The 18,218-nt window shown below is 38.2% G+C and overlaps 1 protein-coding gene across 1 annotated transcript; it reads right to left on the reverse strand.

Annotated features, from left to right (window-relative positions):
* Positions 1–9,314: 9,314 nt before the first annotated feature.
* LOC149258901 (uncharacterized) lies at positions 9,315–9,803 on the reverse strand. Its single transcript, XM_089441462.1, has one exon. It carries the CDS (start codon positions 9,801–9,803, stop codon positions 9,315–9,317), a length of 489 nt encoding a protein of 162 aa, XP_089297588.1.
* Positions 9,804–18,218: the final 8,415 nt, after the last annotated feature.

The raw sequence follows: 18,218 nt of genomic DNA on the forward strand, positions 1-18,218 counted from the left end.
AATGATCGAAAATGAAAGATAATATTTATGAAACAGAATGATTTTGAGCTTTATGTTCTTGTGGTTGTTCAAGCCAAATACAACATACCTATCGACAATTATTATAGATAAGTCTGTCTTTTCTCGAGACACGTATGGGAAAAGAAAAGAATAAAGCATCACGTATTTCTACTTTAGCTGTTTATTTAATTTGTATGCATGAGTTAGATGTTCAAAACAATTAACCATAGATTATACACAGGCATATAATCTAGAAACTATTACATCTGACCAAATTTTTAATTAAATCACATTATTTTTCGGCTAAATGACTAAAACTCTCGTGGATAGAAGCTCAAAATTCCCTGTCATCTTTAGATTTCATATTATGGAATATTTAGGAAATATGGGTTAATAGAATTTGATTCATCTTCGTCAATTTTATAAAATATTTTAGAATATAGAATAAAATTACACTCAAATTACTTTCCCTTTATTTTTATAAAACTTATGAACAGATTCATCGGCTGGTTCATAGTATTCGGAAATCCATGTTCTTAATTGATGGGTTTTCGTTCATGGTTGGGTTGCCTGGACTGCACTTAATCCAGGTTAAAAAATAAAAATAATTCTCGTGTTTTATGCTTTCACAAATTGATTGTTAGACTTATTTCAACGCGCAATAAATACAGAAAAACATATTTATTATCCTCGAAATGCTTTTGGTGGGTATGATATGTACAGAACATCTAGTTCACATTATGCATTAGGATGACAGTGTGAAAGCGCAATGAACGACAGCATGACAATCCCATTAATTGCCATTCATAGAGATATATGAGATAATACAACCGACATCGATGCCACGTTTTCCAATTTTTCTTAAACAATAGATTTTCAAAAATAATAACTTATTTGTAATTAGCCATATGCTTTCTTATTTGTAATTAGCCATATGCTTTCCGTGTGTGATATGTACAAAATGTATTCTACTGTGGACGAGTGGTTGACAGATAGACCCACTTGAAATGGAGTGTCTCGATCCTGGCAGGGACTACCGCTACGACAATGGCTCCCTTGTTAAATTATGATAGCAATTATGATGGTCTAAAACTGGCCTTTCTCCATGTTTGCTTTAGTGGACAATTTCCCAGCACGATACGTTTTATTTTATTTAGGGAACACAATTAGCCAGCACAATTCTTTGTTTTGATAACGAGAGTTTTTGGGCTCCAAATGTACATTGGAGTCTCAAAGTTATTCCTTGTGCCTAGATTAATTTTCTTCATGAACTGAGTGTTAAATTTGATGGAGATTCGGCTTCACAAGTCACATGTAAGAAATGAGCGGACAGGTAAGAAATGAGCGGACAACAGGGATTAACACATTGCATTCAATGTGTGCATAATCTTTTCAAATGTGAGTTTATTATATTTAAATATATTTTCAAATTCTATATATATTAATATGATGGTAATATTTGAAATTATTTACGGGGAATTAAAAATATTGAGTGTTTCAAGTTTGATAGTGTCACATAATTGTCACAATAATATTTTATTGATGGGTAAAGCATTTTTCTATTCAATAAATGTATGACTTCAACCCAGAATTAATTTAATTACAAACAATTCAAAATTCAATGTATTTAATTTTTTTCCAAACCATCAAATTATTTATTAATTTAAAAAATATATTTATTTTAATAAAAAACTATACATTTTTATATGATTACTATGAATTCGTTATATATACTCATTTTTATATTTCTTTAAGATAGATAATGTTTATAATAATAATCATTTAATTTTAAGGTCACCATCAAGCTAGATATTAAATTGGTGTAGGGGACCCCTAAACCAATCTCGTGCTTATTTTAGGGTTTATATTTATCATAGGATTTATATACCTTGGGTTTATAATATTAATCCCTTGGGTTTAATATTATTCCCTTGGTTTTATAATACCTTGGGTTTTTAGTATTAATCTTTTAGGTTTATTATTCGTTTGGTTTTATAATATCAATCCCTTGGGTTTATTAATCTAAGGGTTCATATTCCTAAGGTATAATATTATTCATTTGGTTTATAATATTAATCCTAGGGTTTAATATAAATCCCTTGAGTTTATAAACATGGTTAACCATGGTCGAATATCAAATTGTGACGAAGATTGTCTCAATGTGAAAATCAACCATGGCCAACCATGGTCAACCATTGTCAACCACGGTCGATCATGGTCAACCATGGTCCAACATCGCATTTAGACAAATATTGTCTCAATATGAAAAAATAAACCATGGTCAACAATGTTTAGCCATGGTCAATAATTGTCAACCATGGTTAACCATGGTCCAATGTCACATTGTGACAAATATTGTCTCAATATGAAAATCAATCATAGTCAACCATGGTGAACCATTGTTCAACGTCATATTGTGTCAAGGATTGTCTCAATATGTAAGTGAACCATGGTCAACCATGTTTATTTTGGCGTGTATAATATTTATAATAAGGTTTATATAGCTTGGTTTATAATATTTATCTTGGGTTTATCATAGGATTTTCTCAATATTAAAATCAATCATGGAAAACCATGCTCCAATGTCACATTGTGAAAATGATTGTCTCAATATGAAAATCAACCATGCTCAATCATGGTCCAGCATCGCACTGTGACAAATATAATCACGACATTAAAATCAATCATGGTCAACCATGGTTTGATGTCTCATTTTGACAAGGATTGTCTCAATAAGAAAATCAACCATGGTCAACCATGTTGCAACGTCGTATTATGACAAAGATTGTCTCAATATGAAAATCAACCATGGTTAACCATGATCAACAACCAATGTCACATTGTGACAAAGATTGTCTCTTTGTCCAACGTCACATTGTGACAACCATGGTCATCCATGGTCAACCATGTACCAACGTTGGCTTGTGACAAAGATCGTATTAATATGAAAATCAACCATGGTCAACCATGGTCACATTGTGACAAATATTATCTCTTGGTCCAATATCACATTCTGACAACATGGTCATCCATGGTTAACCATGGTCCAACATTGTGTTGTGACAAATATTGTTTCAAAAATCAACTATGGCCAACCATTGTCCAACATCGCATTGTGATAAAGGTTGTCTCAATATAAAAATCAATCATGGTCAACCATAGTCCAATGTTGCATTGTGACAAAGATTTTGTCAATATGAATATCAATCGTGGTCAACCATGGTTATTTTAGGGTTTATAATATTTATCTTAGGGTTTATATACCTTGGGTTTATAATATTTATCTCTTGTGTTTAATATTATTCCCTTGGGTTTTTAGTATTAATCGCTTGGGTTTATAATATCTATCTTAGGTTTTATATACCTTGGGTATATAATATTAATCCCTTTGTTTTAATATTATTCGCTTTGGTTTAATACCTTGGGGTTTTATAATTGTCACATTGTGCCAATTATAATATGTCACGTTGTTTCAAAATTTGACTCAATATGAAAATCAAGCATGGTCAACCATGGTCCAATGTTGCATTCTGACAATGATTGTCTCAATATGAAAATCAACCATGGTCCAACATCACTTTGTGACAAATATTATCTCGACATTAAAATCAATCATGGTCAAGTATGGTCCCATGTCGCATTTTGACAAGGATTGTCTCAATATGAAACTAAACCATGGTCAACCATGTTCCAACGTTGCATTCTGAAAAAGATTGTCTCAATATGAAAATCAACCATGGCCAATCATGGTCAACCATGGTCAATAACATGGTCACATTGTGACAAATATTTTCCCTTGGTCCAACATCACATTGTGACAACCATGGTCATCCATGTTCAACCATGTTCCAACGTCGCATTATGACAAAGATTGTCTCTTTGTCCAATGTCACATTATGACAACACAGACATCCATGGTCAACCATGGTATGATGTCACATTGTGTCAAATATTGTCTCCATATCGAAAGAAACCATTGTTAACCATGGTCAACCATTGTCCAACGTCGCGTAATGAGAATATGAAAATCAATCATGGTCAACCATAGTCCAACGTTGCATTGTGACAAATATTTTTTCAATATGAAAATCAAATGTGGTCAACCGTGGTAAACCATGTTTATTTTAGGCTTTATAATATTTATCTTATGGTTTATATACCTTGGGTTTATAATATTTATCCCTTCGGTTTAATATTATTCTCTTGGGTTTATAATCCTTTAGGTTTTTAGTATTAATCCCTTGGGTTTATAATATTTATCATAGGGTTTATATACCTTGGGTTTATAATATTAATCCCTTGGGTTTAATATTATTCCCTTGGTTTTATAATACCTTAGGGCTTTATAATTGTCACATTGTGTCAAATATTGTCTCAATAAGAAAATCAACAATGGTCAACCATGTTCCAACGTCGCATTGTGACAAATATTGTCTCAATATGAAAATCACCCATGTTCAACCATGGTTAATCATGGTCAATCATGGTTAATAACCATGGTCACATTGTGACAAAGATTGCCTCTCGGTCCAACGTCACATTGTGACAACCATAGTTGTTAGCTTGAGGGGCTTAGACCCAGGTTCAGAGTTAGTTGCGCTAACCAACAAAACCCTATACTACCACCCCTTTAGGCAACGATCTGTGTAGTGTAGACCATAGTCTCACCTGAGGAAATATTGTGGGATGCTAGAACCAGGTTTCTGCATCCAAAGGGACTATGCAGTGTGGCTGTAAGGTTTTTATCAGTTTATGGCTTAATCTAACCTTCGCAAACCGTTAACCTTATTGTTACAGTCATAAAGTGTTTTCCTACTTAATAGACTTGCGAGTTGCGCGTAACTAGTCTAACATGTATTATTCATCATATAAAATAAAATTTGAACCTTCGCGATGCAATTGCAGAATAAATGTACAAAAATGAACCATAAACAGGCTAAAACACAGAACTACACAAACATAAGAAAATACACAAATCTGTCTCGAGTTCTTCTTTATTAGTTCAAGTATTCACAAATACAATCTTTCTGACACTGCACACACAGTTGCAGACTTACCAAGGTCTCCACACACATAGCTATAGGAGCCTTCCCCTTCACCTGAATATAGAAAGATCACCTAATTACATACTCAAAACATTACATTCACTTAGCTTCTTTTATTACACTTGCTAAGCCGCCCCTTTATATATTCTTCTACCATTACAATACCATGGTCTGCAAACCATGGGTGGAGCTCAAAATACTCTAGATAATCCCATCCCTTTACAAAAGAAGGGGCTTTGACCCACCTTAAATCCCCTTTGAATCTTATAACCCTACGCTAATCGTGCTCTGTTACTCAAAATGCAGAGTCTTTAAATCTCGAACAAAACTTAGACCTAGGGGACCCCTACCCAACATGCCCCCAACACAAAGATGTGACTCATCCTCGAGTCACTCAGCTGGTAAGCCCTCAACCTTTGCTTTTAGGCCTCTTTAGGCAGACTTCAATGCATGAATTGTTGATGTGCATTGCTCTATGGCATGTCGAACTTTGTATACTAGATTCTCTATTGTTAGCCCTTCTGCTACAAGGACGATTGTCCTCTTTGTTTGTTGCATGCTCTTCAATTTCCCCTCTACTTCCTGTGAGAGCTGGCAGGCCTCATCTAACCAAGGCTGCGTCCGAGCGGAGATGATCTATTCCTTCCTCCGCAACTCATCAGTTTGTCCTTGCAGAAGTGTTCCTTCCTGAAGACGGGTGAACCATTGCACAGGTGCTAAGTCCTGTGTCATTGCTTTAAGCTCATCGAACTACAGTTGTTTGTCTCTGATTTCCGCTTTGATCTTCTGCACATGTGGGTCCTCCTATAGCTTTGTGTTGCTCTCGAACTTTCGATGGCGTTGTGGGTTTTAGCTTCATCTGAAGTTATGCAATCTGCTTCTGTAGTTGAAGTCTAACCTTGCCCACCTCTACCTTTGATTCTTTGACTGTTGCTACCAACTTTGGAATCTTTTCTACTGAAGTTGCCTCAGCTGGAATCTAGAGCTCTAGAAGCTCACTGCATACTTTGGTTATGGCCTCTTCCAGTTTTTGGATGCACGCATCTACCTCCTCGCGATCCTGCAACGCTTTATTCTTTTCTTCAAACATATGTTGGTTTTTTATTTTGACTTCGTTGATGACCAATAGAGCTCATTGCTCTCGTACCTTGAGCTCATTTTTGATGCACTAATGTAGCTCGTGCAACGTCTGAAGGGGGAGCACCGCAAGATTAAGGCTCATATTCTTTAATTTTTTTGTGCTCTCCCTTTCTTCTGCAGTCTCGACATGTAGTGATCCTTCTAGTAAATTTATTTCCCAAAGATCAGTGGTAAGCTTTGTTGTCGAAGGTACCATGCTCATTTGATTCACGCTCGCCTGAACCACGCTCGCTTGGATCACACTCATCTGAACCTACAATTATTTAAGGCCTTGTTGGACCTTTGTCAATACTGCCCTGTATTGATCTTCAATATTCCCCCACATCTCCTTCGTCGCAGCACAGACGGTGTTGCAGCACAGACGGTGAGGACCAATGGTTCTACATTGGCAGATTTGTCTGACTTTTTCTTCTTCCACGCACCGCCAACACTCTTCTTTTATTACTTCCTAATTATAAATGGGAGTCAACATCCTCCATGTCCATAATAGGGTCTTCACCACCCCGGTCCCCCTCGTCAGTCTCCTACTCAACTGCACACTCAGTGTCATGCGTAGTATTTTCCTCAAGGTCAATTATAATCGACGAAGGCACCTTATTTGTATCCTTCTTGCCTGCTAATTTTTCGACCTGCATATATGTAGTGGTCTTACTTGTGCCTGCCTTCTCTGTCGTTGTTACAGTTGGGGTAAGCCAATTACTCGACCACTTACTGATGACCATCAAGATTTCATCTTCAGAAACTAAGTATGGTAGCTCATGTCATACCTTCTCCAAATCTTTCTTGGCACAGATAAAGACACTATGAAAATCTGCTTTAAATTCGGCAATGTCACTATATTGTTGAAATAATGCAGGTGATAGCCGCGGCCTTTGGTTGATGACTGTGTGTAGATCCATCTCAAATAGAACCCAAAACATTTTGTTCTCTATAACCCAGGTTGGTTCCTTAGATGCCCACAACGAGGCATATCCACACACACATCAGGGTCCACATTGGGGAACTATGACTTCTCTGGCATTCTCCATGCTACCAATGTGATTAAGAACAATAGCCATGTGTAGTGGAATGGCTTCCTTCTTCCTGCACTTCTCGACAGTCATCCAAAAACTCCTAACATAAATACTCGACCCATTTAAACTGGACCCCCTTGCTGCACTATGCAGCTAAGGATACAACTGGGGTCGACACGTCGTCCGCCCGACACTTCCTCATGATCTTACCAAGAAAAATGGATGCAGAAAAACACACAGCCTCAGCATTAATACAACTAATAGCATAGCCCCGGGACTTCTTGACTAATTCGAAGTCATTCTTCATCTGATCGGCCATATTTTTCTTCTAAGACTTCCCAATAAATGCATCGTCGGGGTTCGCTCCTTGGTAAGGCAGTGCAGTAATCCTTCAGATTAACATATCATCAATCGGGATTGGCATTTCGAGCCACAAACACCCATCATGTACCAATGTCAATAGTTGGTGCACACATATTGTGTTTATGTTGTTGGGCCCAAAGTTTTGAACATAAAGCAGATTCAACAACCCAACGTGTTGAATCCATGCTACCCACTTCATCGGTTCAACCCTTGTCACTCCAACTTCTTTGCAATAAATAAATTGGAGGTATTTGTTGGGCTTGAATTGGGGATACTTTTTGTGCATCATTGAAATCCCAGTCCTCCATGCACATTTGGGGAACCCTAGCCAACAACTCTCCCTCAATCGACACTTCCTCTGGTAATAGGGGTGTAAATATCTTGTATTTGATAGAATCTAGGTCCTTTGTCACCTTCGAAGTTGACTTCCTCGGAAACATATAGGGCAAAAACCTGGAGATTGGTTCCACCTCGTCTACATTGATATCCTCAAATTCGCTGGCTATTTCTTCCTCATCCAGATCTTGGGGCTCCATTGGTTGCTTCTGTGTATCCATTCTCTACTTACTCTGTTTTTCTCGAGGGATTTTCCTTAGTGATTGCCTAACTGGGGTCCTCTGGGGCTTCTTCTACTTCTTGGCCATTGTTGTTGCAGCAGTAGGCTTAGTTCTTAGCAATCTTGGTGTAGTATTATGCACTAGTTGTGAAGTGGTCATGATGGATTCTAGCCCTCGACTCAGAAACTCTTGCTCAAGCTCCTTCCAACTCCAACCAGACATGCAGCAGAATGCTTAGCTCACACTTAGGCGCAAAATCACATAGCAAATTCTCAACAAACAAAGTGTCTGAATGTGGGACGAGGTACCATATTTATAACCTTTTTCAAATTCAAACCCTTCGATCTCGTCCAGATCCTCCTCCTAAATGTGAATTTGGTGGCAGATTTGCCTAGATATGCTCCTTAAATGTGTTTCCCCTGCTCCTTTTAATAGTAATTTCCCTATCAAATTAACCCCAACGGTCATATTTTGGACGAAATATGTCAAATCCTTCCCTACAGTGTAGTCACCCCTTCCTTGGCATAGCTTCCACCACCTGCGCCATCCTCTCGAATGTCGCGCAACCCTCCTTCTTTGACAAGGTCTTTCATTGGTAGAGTAATTTATAGTCTTGTTCTTCCTTCCAATTTCCTGTAGCACTAAGACTTTCCTTCATTCATATAGTCATCGCACAGCCCTAGGGATGGAATCATCCCTATAGAGTTTCAACCTACTCCCATTTACTCACCCAGCAAATAATTCTCCATTCAGCTTCGTGAGTTGAACTACGCCACCATCTGAGATATCCCTGATAACATATGGGCCTAGCTAATGCATATTGAACTTACCAGGGAACTATGAGAACTTACTATCGTACAACAAAACCAAGTCTTCATTCTTAAAAGTTCGTTTCTTAATATATCAGTTGTGACAGGCCTTTTCTCGAGCTTTCTGTACTTGTTTCGAGCTTTCTGTACTTGTTGGTGAAATCCTGCAAGAAATTTATCTTCTTCTAGTGCGAGAAGTTGTTTCAATATTTCTTCCATAATATCGTTTTCTACCATATTTGTGACCACTACGATTTTAAGACTTGATACTATATATTCCATCAGCATTACAGCTTCTTGTCCATACACTAGTTTAAACGGAGTCTACCCTGTCAGCTTCTTGCAAGTAGTCTTGTATGCCCATAACATTGCAGGTATGAGCACATCCTAATCATTCATGTTGATGTTGCACACCTTCATCAGAGTGTTCTCCAAAATTTTATTAAAAGCCTTAACCGTGCCATTCACCTGAGGATGATAAGGTGTGCTCTTCTGGTGATGTACCTGAAACTCTTTTGTTAATGCTTCAATAGTATTGTTGAGGAAGTGTATTCCCCTGTCGCTCATCAGGATCTTTGGGCACCCAAAGCTCAATAATATATACTCAAAGATGAAATGTGCAACATTGTATGCACTGCAATCCTTTATCAATTGTGCCCCAGCCCACCTGGTCAGATAATCTGCTGTAGCAATAATATACCGTGCACTGGTCCTCTTTCCTGGCAAATCGATCGGCCCCAAAATATCAATCGCCCACTTATCAAAAGCCTGCAAAGTAACTTGTGGAATCAATGGCAATTCATCTCTCCCAAATTGTTTTCTAGTCCTCTGGCAAACATCGCAAGCACTATAATAGTCCTTAGAATCCTTGTGCATCGTGAGCCACCATAGTCCTACCCTCAAAACTTTTTGCACAGTTTATTTTCCTGTGTAGTGCCCTCTTTTGACACCACCATGTGCTTCCATCAAAATACTATGTCTTTCATGCTCAAGGACATATCTACGCAATATTTCATTAGGGTCCACTTTATACAGATGCCCAACAATCAGAGAAAAAATCATGGCTCTGGCTACTAGTTCTTTCTTCTGTTGCATTGTATACTCTGCAGGGGCTACTCCAGTAGTCAAAAAGTAAATAATATCTGCAAAATGTTCATCAGAAACCCTTATTGTGAAGAGCTACACATCAAGCAATCCTTCTTCAATGTTGGTCGGTTCTTCATCGGTCTCAATTCTAGACAAATGATCCGGCCTTGCATTCAGTCATCTTAGCTTGACTATTAGGTCAAAATCATATTCTTGGAATAGCAATATCCATCTAAAAATATTTCCCCCCAACATAGGCTTGTTCACCAAGCATTTCAACGCAGAATGGTCCGTGAAAATCTTGAATTGCGTACCCAACAAGTAATTCCTAAACTTTTGTAGCGCGTACACCATAGCCAAGCCCTCCCGTTCCATCATGGAATAATTCCTCTCTACCTTAGACAATTTGTGACTCGCAAATGCAATGGGGTGATCAAGATCCCCCTATCCTAGCAGTGCTAAGACAACTCCCAAATATATACATGATGCATCCACATGAACGTGGAACTCCTTCCAAATCTAGAAACACCAGGATCAACACAGTGACCATTTTCTCCTTTAAGACGTCAAGGCTCTTCTGACACTCATTGTCCCAACAAAAGGTGGCATCTTTCTTTAGTAATTTCTCCATCGGCGTAGTGATCTACGCGTACGCCTTAATGAATTTTCGATAATATCTAGTGTGTCCAAGAGTTACGCATAGCTGCTTCACATTCTTCGGTGGATCCAAATTAAATAACAACGATTTTTGTAGGGTCCACCATCAGCCCTTTCTTACAGAAAACATGTCCTAGTAAAATTCCATAAGGTACACAAAAAATACACTTCTTCAGGTTTAATGAGATTTGATACTTCCTGCAAATATCCAACATCAAGTGCAGGCTTGAGACATGCTTCTTTAACAGTCCAAAGATTGTCCAGTCATCAAAGTAAACCTCCAGAAACTTGTGAATGAATTCTTTAAACATTGCAATGACAACTCTGGAAAATATCGTCAGTGCATTCTTCAACCCAAATGGCATGATTGTATATTGAAAGGATCCCCATTCAGTAGTGAAGGTGGTCTTACTCCTATCTTTCAGTGCTATCTTAATCTGATGGTACCCAGAAAACCCATCTGTAAAGGAGTAGGCCTCTTGTCCTCCTACATTTTCCAAAACTTCATCTGTGAATGGTGTTGGGAACGGGTCATGTACGCATGCGTCATTCAACTTCCTTAAATCAACATAGATCCTTATTTCTCCCTTGGTCTTTTTCTCCTATGCTACCATTGGACTTACCCAGTCAAATTCTTCCATAGGTTCGATTATTCCAGCTGCGACCATCTTCTCAAGTTTCTCCTTCACCTTCTCCTTGTATATTGGGTTGAGACTATATGGTCGATGTTTTACAAGCTTCGCATTTGACTTCAAATTGATTTTCATGATAGCCAGGTCTCCCACGATGCCTTTTATTTCTGTGAACTTCGTTGGGAACAACTTCGAGTACTCATGTAGTAACTTGGTGACCTTTCCTACTGTATCTTCATCTCATTAATTTACTATGTGCACGAACTTGGGCTCTGCCTCTAAGTCTATGTTAACCTGCCTCATCTTAACAGGTTATGTTACATCGGGTCCTGCCACTTCGCATTGTCCTTCTGACTCAAGAATATTAATGTTGTGTGGATATTCCTCGCCTTCCTCAGCAGTCATATTATAGCATTCTAGTGTGTGTTGTAACTACGCGTTCCAGTCAAGCTATACCCAAGTCGTTGGCTCATTAGGTGTCCGAAAAATTGTTGCTCTAATTTCTTGAAGGGCATCATCTATACACTGAAAGCCATCTTCAAAGCTAAATGTCAATATAAAACTTTCCTTTAGATCATTCCAATTGGAAGTACCATGGCGCAACTCTGTTTCAAGATACCAATTCATTAGTATCACATCCAAAGTGTGAACAAATACATGTACCCATTCTAGTCGAGGTTCTTCGCCCCATGCCTTAGTCCAATGAGACAAATGATCTCGAGGATCATCCTTGTCATTGTACTTCTCTATGATCCTTATGTTTGCATGACCAAACTTGAGCCTCATCAGCTTTTGTTACTCCCTCCAATCTCCTATATTATCCTTATGTGTACCCCACCAACGCGTAGGTGTAGCCCTCAAAGCTATATCCAAGGCTTGGAATCGTTGTTCTTCTGGTACATCCCTTTCAAATTCATCCAAAAATAAGCTAACATCACCTATCCCATCATAATATGGAAAATTACGTACCTCGGTTGATATGTAGTGAAGATATTTTTTTAGTCTATTACAGCGCAGCGTAGACACTTTGTGCAACCGGTTCTGCCAGTTCTCCAATTCTTCATCTAAGTCTGTACGAAATGAGATATACTTCTCCCAACTTATCTATCCATCTGTGGTGGGGTTGATCCAATCCTCATCTCACGAGTTAACTTATAGATGTGGTCAGTAACTTCATCACCATATTATTTGTGGACAGGTTATGCATATCGCGCTCCCTCAGAGGGATCTAATGGAACAATGACCATGGTACTATTCTTTTCAAATACCATACTTATCCTTTTTAGATTGATTATAGCATCCACATCAAAATCCATTTTGATTTCGAGTAACTTCGGATATGGACTACTATCATCCACAATCTCAATAACTTCAAAATCTGCCATTATGCATGCTCCTTCAATGTCTACAACAATGCCTTGCAATCGACCCATTGGGATAATCTTCTATTGATTGGCCATGCACAGCTAAATTGGTGACCATTGTAGCTTTGGTTGCCCCATCCGTTCCCAAGTCTGCTTCGGTAAGACATTTGCATCTGATCCCAAGTCTAGAATTACTTGATCCATTTCAAATTCGCCAATCTACGCAGTTAATCGCATTTCCTAGCCAGTTCTCTTCTTATTTTTGTTGACCTTGTTTACTACGTGTTGATCAAGCTATGGCTTCTCTTTATTGGCATAATTTTCGATCAACTCTTGCAACCCTGCCACCGCTTTCTGGTCCCTTGGAAACTTCATACATGTCTACAGAAAGAACTTCAGAACAGTCGAATCAGGATTCTTTGTCGCAGTACCTACTTCAGGAGTGTTCTTTTAGGGTACTAGTTGCATCTGCATCCTTGATGTTGAAGCTCCTGGGTCCATGAAACTCTTCTTCACCTCCAAGAAATTTTCCTTCTCCTTCTACAGATCAAACCCAATATTCTTCTCTCCTACCTTTCTAACCCATGTATCTGCCACAGGATTTTTACCCTTTGCTCTATCTTCTCTTGTAGCCACACCACTTCGTGTCACAATATTAATGCTTGGGTTATCTTTGCTCAACTCGGATCACATCACTTTTATATTCTACGTAGGCTGCTGATTTTTCTTTTCCTGCATCTTAGTCGTTAAAACAGGCAATCTTCTATCGCATGGTCAAACTGTCTACAATACTGACATGAAGGGTGAGTTGGATTCTGATAATCTTGTGCATAATGTCTAGCTTCACCATAGTTATAGAATATGGTATGACCCTGACCTCGTCCAGCGCCTCCTCCTTGACTAGCTCCTCGACCTTGAAATCCTCCTCGGGCTATAGGTGAACTATTATATTTGTGTGTGTGGCCTTCAGCTTGCATCCTATATGTCGGATTTTGATCTACCATCAATTCATAGCGGTGAAAATGGCTCTTGTCATGTCCTACTGATCAACAGAACTTACAGAATAATTGTTGTAGCATCTACACATATTTCTATAGAAAATAGCAGTGATCGGTCGGGTGTTGGCCTGCAACTCAGCAAATACTACACCATATGCTTGGTCCGGTACTTGGTCGAACACTAGGATCTGATTTCAAAGGATTGGGACCTCTGCCATCCAAATAATGAGGATAGACATGACACTGATCCTTATAGTGACCTTCCTTTTTATACTTTAGAAACCATACTTCTGAGCGCATCTTAGACCAAAATTCCTTTCCTTTCTTCAAGTCTTGTAGCTCCATATGCAAGCTTTCTAACTAGGACTGTATCTGTTGAACCCCTATGTGAGTATCTTGTATCGGTGAAGCTTCTAACTTCATCGCGATTTCCAATGCTTCAACCTACGTCCCAACCTTTTGCTGCAATAGTGATAATCTGAGGTGTGGCAATAGCACAGCTATATACCACTCTTTGTGCAGTTTTTCAAAGATCTGGAAGTTGGCTTGTCCCACCAAAAATTTTAACCTCTTATCTACATCCCAAACAGTCTCATTGATGGCTTGCTTAATTTATTTTATTTTTGTAATACATTATGACTACGACTTGGGCTTCTTAAACTCGTATTTAGTGCGTTCTTCGTCGCAAATAATGAAGCAGCTAGATTCATCATATTGTACTTGATATACTATGACAACACTTTGTCCTACGGTGTTGTGACAAGATGTGCTTTCTTCATATCGTCATCATTGATCTGTTGCACTTTCCACACATCTTCTGCAACAAACCAAAATTGATCAAGATCCTCTAATCCTTGACCCTTAAAGATAAGCATCTTCGTTGTGTTAGCCATGTCAAATAGTGGAGGTGGAGGTGGAGGTGGAGGTGTATGAGGTGGAGGCGAAGGTGGAGGTGGAGTGGATGGGTGAGGAATCCCAGAAGTGCCTTGATTTTTTGACTGTGTTGCACCTCTAGGTGTACTAGGGTTGCTTCTTTCTTCTTCATTTTCTGATTCACCCAATAATGGACTATACTCACCCTCAATAAATTTGTCACGATCTACTCTGAAAACTTTTTCGCTTCATGTAGATCCAGTTTGGCTTCTTTTAAACATCAATTTATAGGCATAACACCCTTTTCACATAACATCATCTTAATCCAGAGCTTTAAGGAATTCAGATACTTACCTTGTGGACCTTTGAAAAATCTGTGCTCAACTTCATTGTAGGATATTGTTGTGTCAATTGCGAATTCAGTAATGAAGCCTCCGAGGATACTATCGATCCAGTAATCAATAGCTCTTGTGACCTTATTTTCAGACTCCTTAAGTCGCTTAATTAGCTATGGGGTCAACACAATAGTATTGTTATGTTTCCAATAGGACTCGTTTGCCACTAGCTTTGAAAGCTATTCGTGCAGCTCGTTAGTGAACCATGCAAAAAAATTCATGTGTTGTTCTGTATAAATATACCTTTGTAACCACGTTTCTGCTGAATGGCGCGAATTTATTCTTTCCTGTGTTGCAAATCCGTTCTACTTCTGATCTACCCAATTTTGGATCTCTTTTCTAGTCAGCCACCACATCACACATCCCTCAGATAGATACCAGTCCCGGAAATGGAACCATTTGTTATCTTGAGGGGCTTAGACCCAGGTTCACAGTTAGTTGTGCTAACTAAAAAAACCCTATACTACCGGCCCTTTCGGCAACGATCTTGGCAATGCAGACCGCAGTCTCACCCGACGCAATATTATGGGATGCTAGAACCAATTTTTTGCATCCAGAGGGACTACGCAGTGTGGTTGTAAGGTTTTTATTAGTTTATGGCTTAATCTAACCTTTGTGAACTGTTAACCTTATTGTTACAGTTGTAAAGTGTTTTCCTACTTAACAGACTTGTGAGTTGCATGTAACTAGTCTAACATGTATTATTCATCATATAAAATAGTATTTGAACCTTCGTGATGCAATTGCAGAAGAAATGTACAAAAACGAACCATAAATAGGCTAAAACACAAAACTACATGAACATAAGAAAATACATAGATCTGTCTCAAATTCTTCTTTATTAGTTCAAGTCTTCACAAATACAATCTTTCTGACCTTGTGAACACAGCTGCAAGATCCTGCGCACACAGCTATAGGAGCCTTCCCCTTCGCCCGAATATAGAAATATCTCCTAATTACAGACTCAAAACATTACATTCACTTAGCCTATTTTCTTATACTTGCTAAGACATCCCTTTATATATTCTTTTACCCTTACAATACCACGACCCGCAAACCATGGGCGGAGCTCAAAATACTCTAGATAATCCCATCCATTTACAAAAGAAGGGGCTTTGACCCGCCCTAAAGCCCCTTTGACTCTTATAACCTTGTGTTAATCATGCTTCGCTCCTCAAAATGCAGAGTCTTTACATGACTCGGACAAAACTTAGACCTGGGGGACCCCTACCCAACAATGGTCATCCATGGGCAACCATGTTCTAATGTTGCGTTGTGACGAAGATTATCTCAAGATGAAAATCAACCATGGTTAATAACCATGGATAAATTGTGACAAATATTGTCTCTTTTTCCAACGAGAAATTATGACAACATGGTCATCCATGGTCAACCATGGTTTGACGTCGCATTGTGACAATGATTGTCTTAATATGAAAATCAACCATGGTCAAACATTGTCCAACGTCACATTGTGAGAAAGGTTGTCTCAATATGAAAATTAAGCATGGTTAACCATAGTCCAACATCACATTGTGACAAAGATTTTGTCAATATGAAAATCAATTGTGGTCAACCATGTTTATTTTAGGGTTTATAATATTATTCCCTTAGGTTTATAATCCTTTGGATTTTTAGTATGAATCCCTTGGGTTTATTATTCCCTCGAGTTTTTAATATTTATCTTAGGGTTTATATACCTTAGTTTTATAATATTAATCCCTTGGGTTTAATATTATTCCCTTGTGTTTATAATACCTTGGAGTTTTATAATTGTCACATTGTGCCAATTATAATATGTCACATTGTTTCAAAGATTGTCTCAATATGAAAATCAATCATGGTCAACCATGGTCCAATGTTGCATTGTGACAATGATTGTCTCAATATGAAAATCAACCATGGTCCCATGTCACATTTTGACAAGGATTTTCTCAATATGAAAAATAAACCATGGTCAACCATGTTCCAGTGCAACATTGTAACAAAGATTGTCCCAATATGAAAATAAACCATGGTCAACCATGGTCAATAACCATGGTAACATTATGACAAAGATTGTCCCTTCGTCCAACGTCACATTGTGACAACCATGGTCATCCATTTGTCAACCATGTTTCAATGTCGCATTGCGACAAATATTTTCTCTTCGTCCAATGTCACATTATGACAACATAGTCATCCATGGTCAACTATGGTCTGATGTTGCATTGTATCAAAGATTGTCTCGATATCAAAATGAACCATGGTCAACCATTTTCCAACATCGTGTTGTGAGAACGGTTGTCTCAATATGAAAATCAATCATGGTCAACCATAGTCCAATGTCGCATTGGACAAATATTTTGTGAATATGAAAATCAACAATGGTCAACCATGTTCCAACGTTGCATTGTGACAAAGATTGTCTCAATATAAAAATCAACCATGTTCAACCATGGTTAATAACCATGGTCACATTGTGACAAATATCGTCTTTTAGTCCAATGTCATCTTGTGACAACCATGGTCATCCATGGTCAACCATGTTCTAACATCGCATTGTGACAATATTGTCTCAGAATGAAATCAAACATGGTCAACTATGGTCAATAACCATGGCCACATTGTGACAAATATTGTCTCTTGGTCCAACGTGACATTATGCCAACATGGTCATCCATGGTCAACCATGGTTTGACGTTGCATTATGACAATGATTGTCTTAATATGAAAATCAACCATGCGCAACCACTATCCAACGTCGCATTGTGAGAAAAGTTGTCTCAATATGAAAATTAATCATGATTAACCATATTCCAATGTCACATTGTGACAAAGTCAATCATGGTCCAACATCACTTTGTGACAAAGATTATCTCGACATTAAAATCAATCATGTTCAACCATGGTCCCATGTCGCTTTGTGACAATGTCAACCATGTTCCAACATTGTTTTTTGATAAAGATTATCTTGACAGTAAAATCAATCATGGTCAACCATGGTCACATGTCGCATTTTGAAAAGGATTGTCTCTATATGAAAATCAACCATGGTTAATCATGTTCCAACGCTGCATTGTGACAAATATTATCTCCATATGAAAATCAACCATGGTCAATCATAGTCAACCATAGTCAATAACCATGGGCACATTGTGACAAAGATTGTATCTTGGTACAACATCGCATTGCTACAAAGATTGTTTCCATATGAAAATCAATCATGGTCAACCATGGTCCAACGTCGCATTATGAATAATATTGTCTCAATATGAAAATCAACCATGGTAAACCATGATTGTTT

This window comes from Pinus tabuliformis, chromosome 6 (genome assembly GCF_031772625.1).
Source record: "Pinus tabuliformis cultivar Carrire ecotype Pingquan chromosome 6, CPIR1, whole genome shotgun sequence".
Classification (NCBI taxonomy): Eukaryota; Viridiplantae; Streptophyta; class Pinopsida; order Pinales; family Pinaceae; genus Pinus; species Pinus tabuliformis.

Excerpts from the sequence above, each read along its gene's own strand:
- LOC149258901 (XM_089441462.1), bottom strand. The coding sequence starts at position 9,803 with ATGCACAAGGATTCTAAGGACTATTATAGTGCTTGCGATGTTTGCCAG.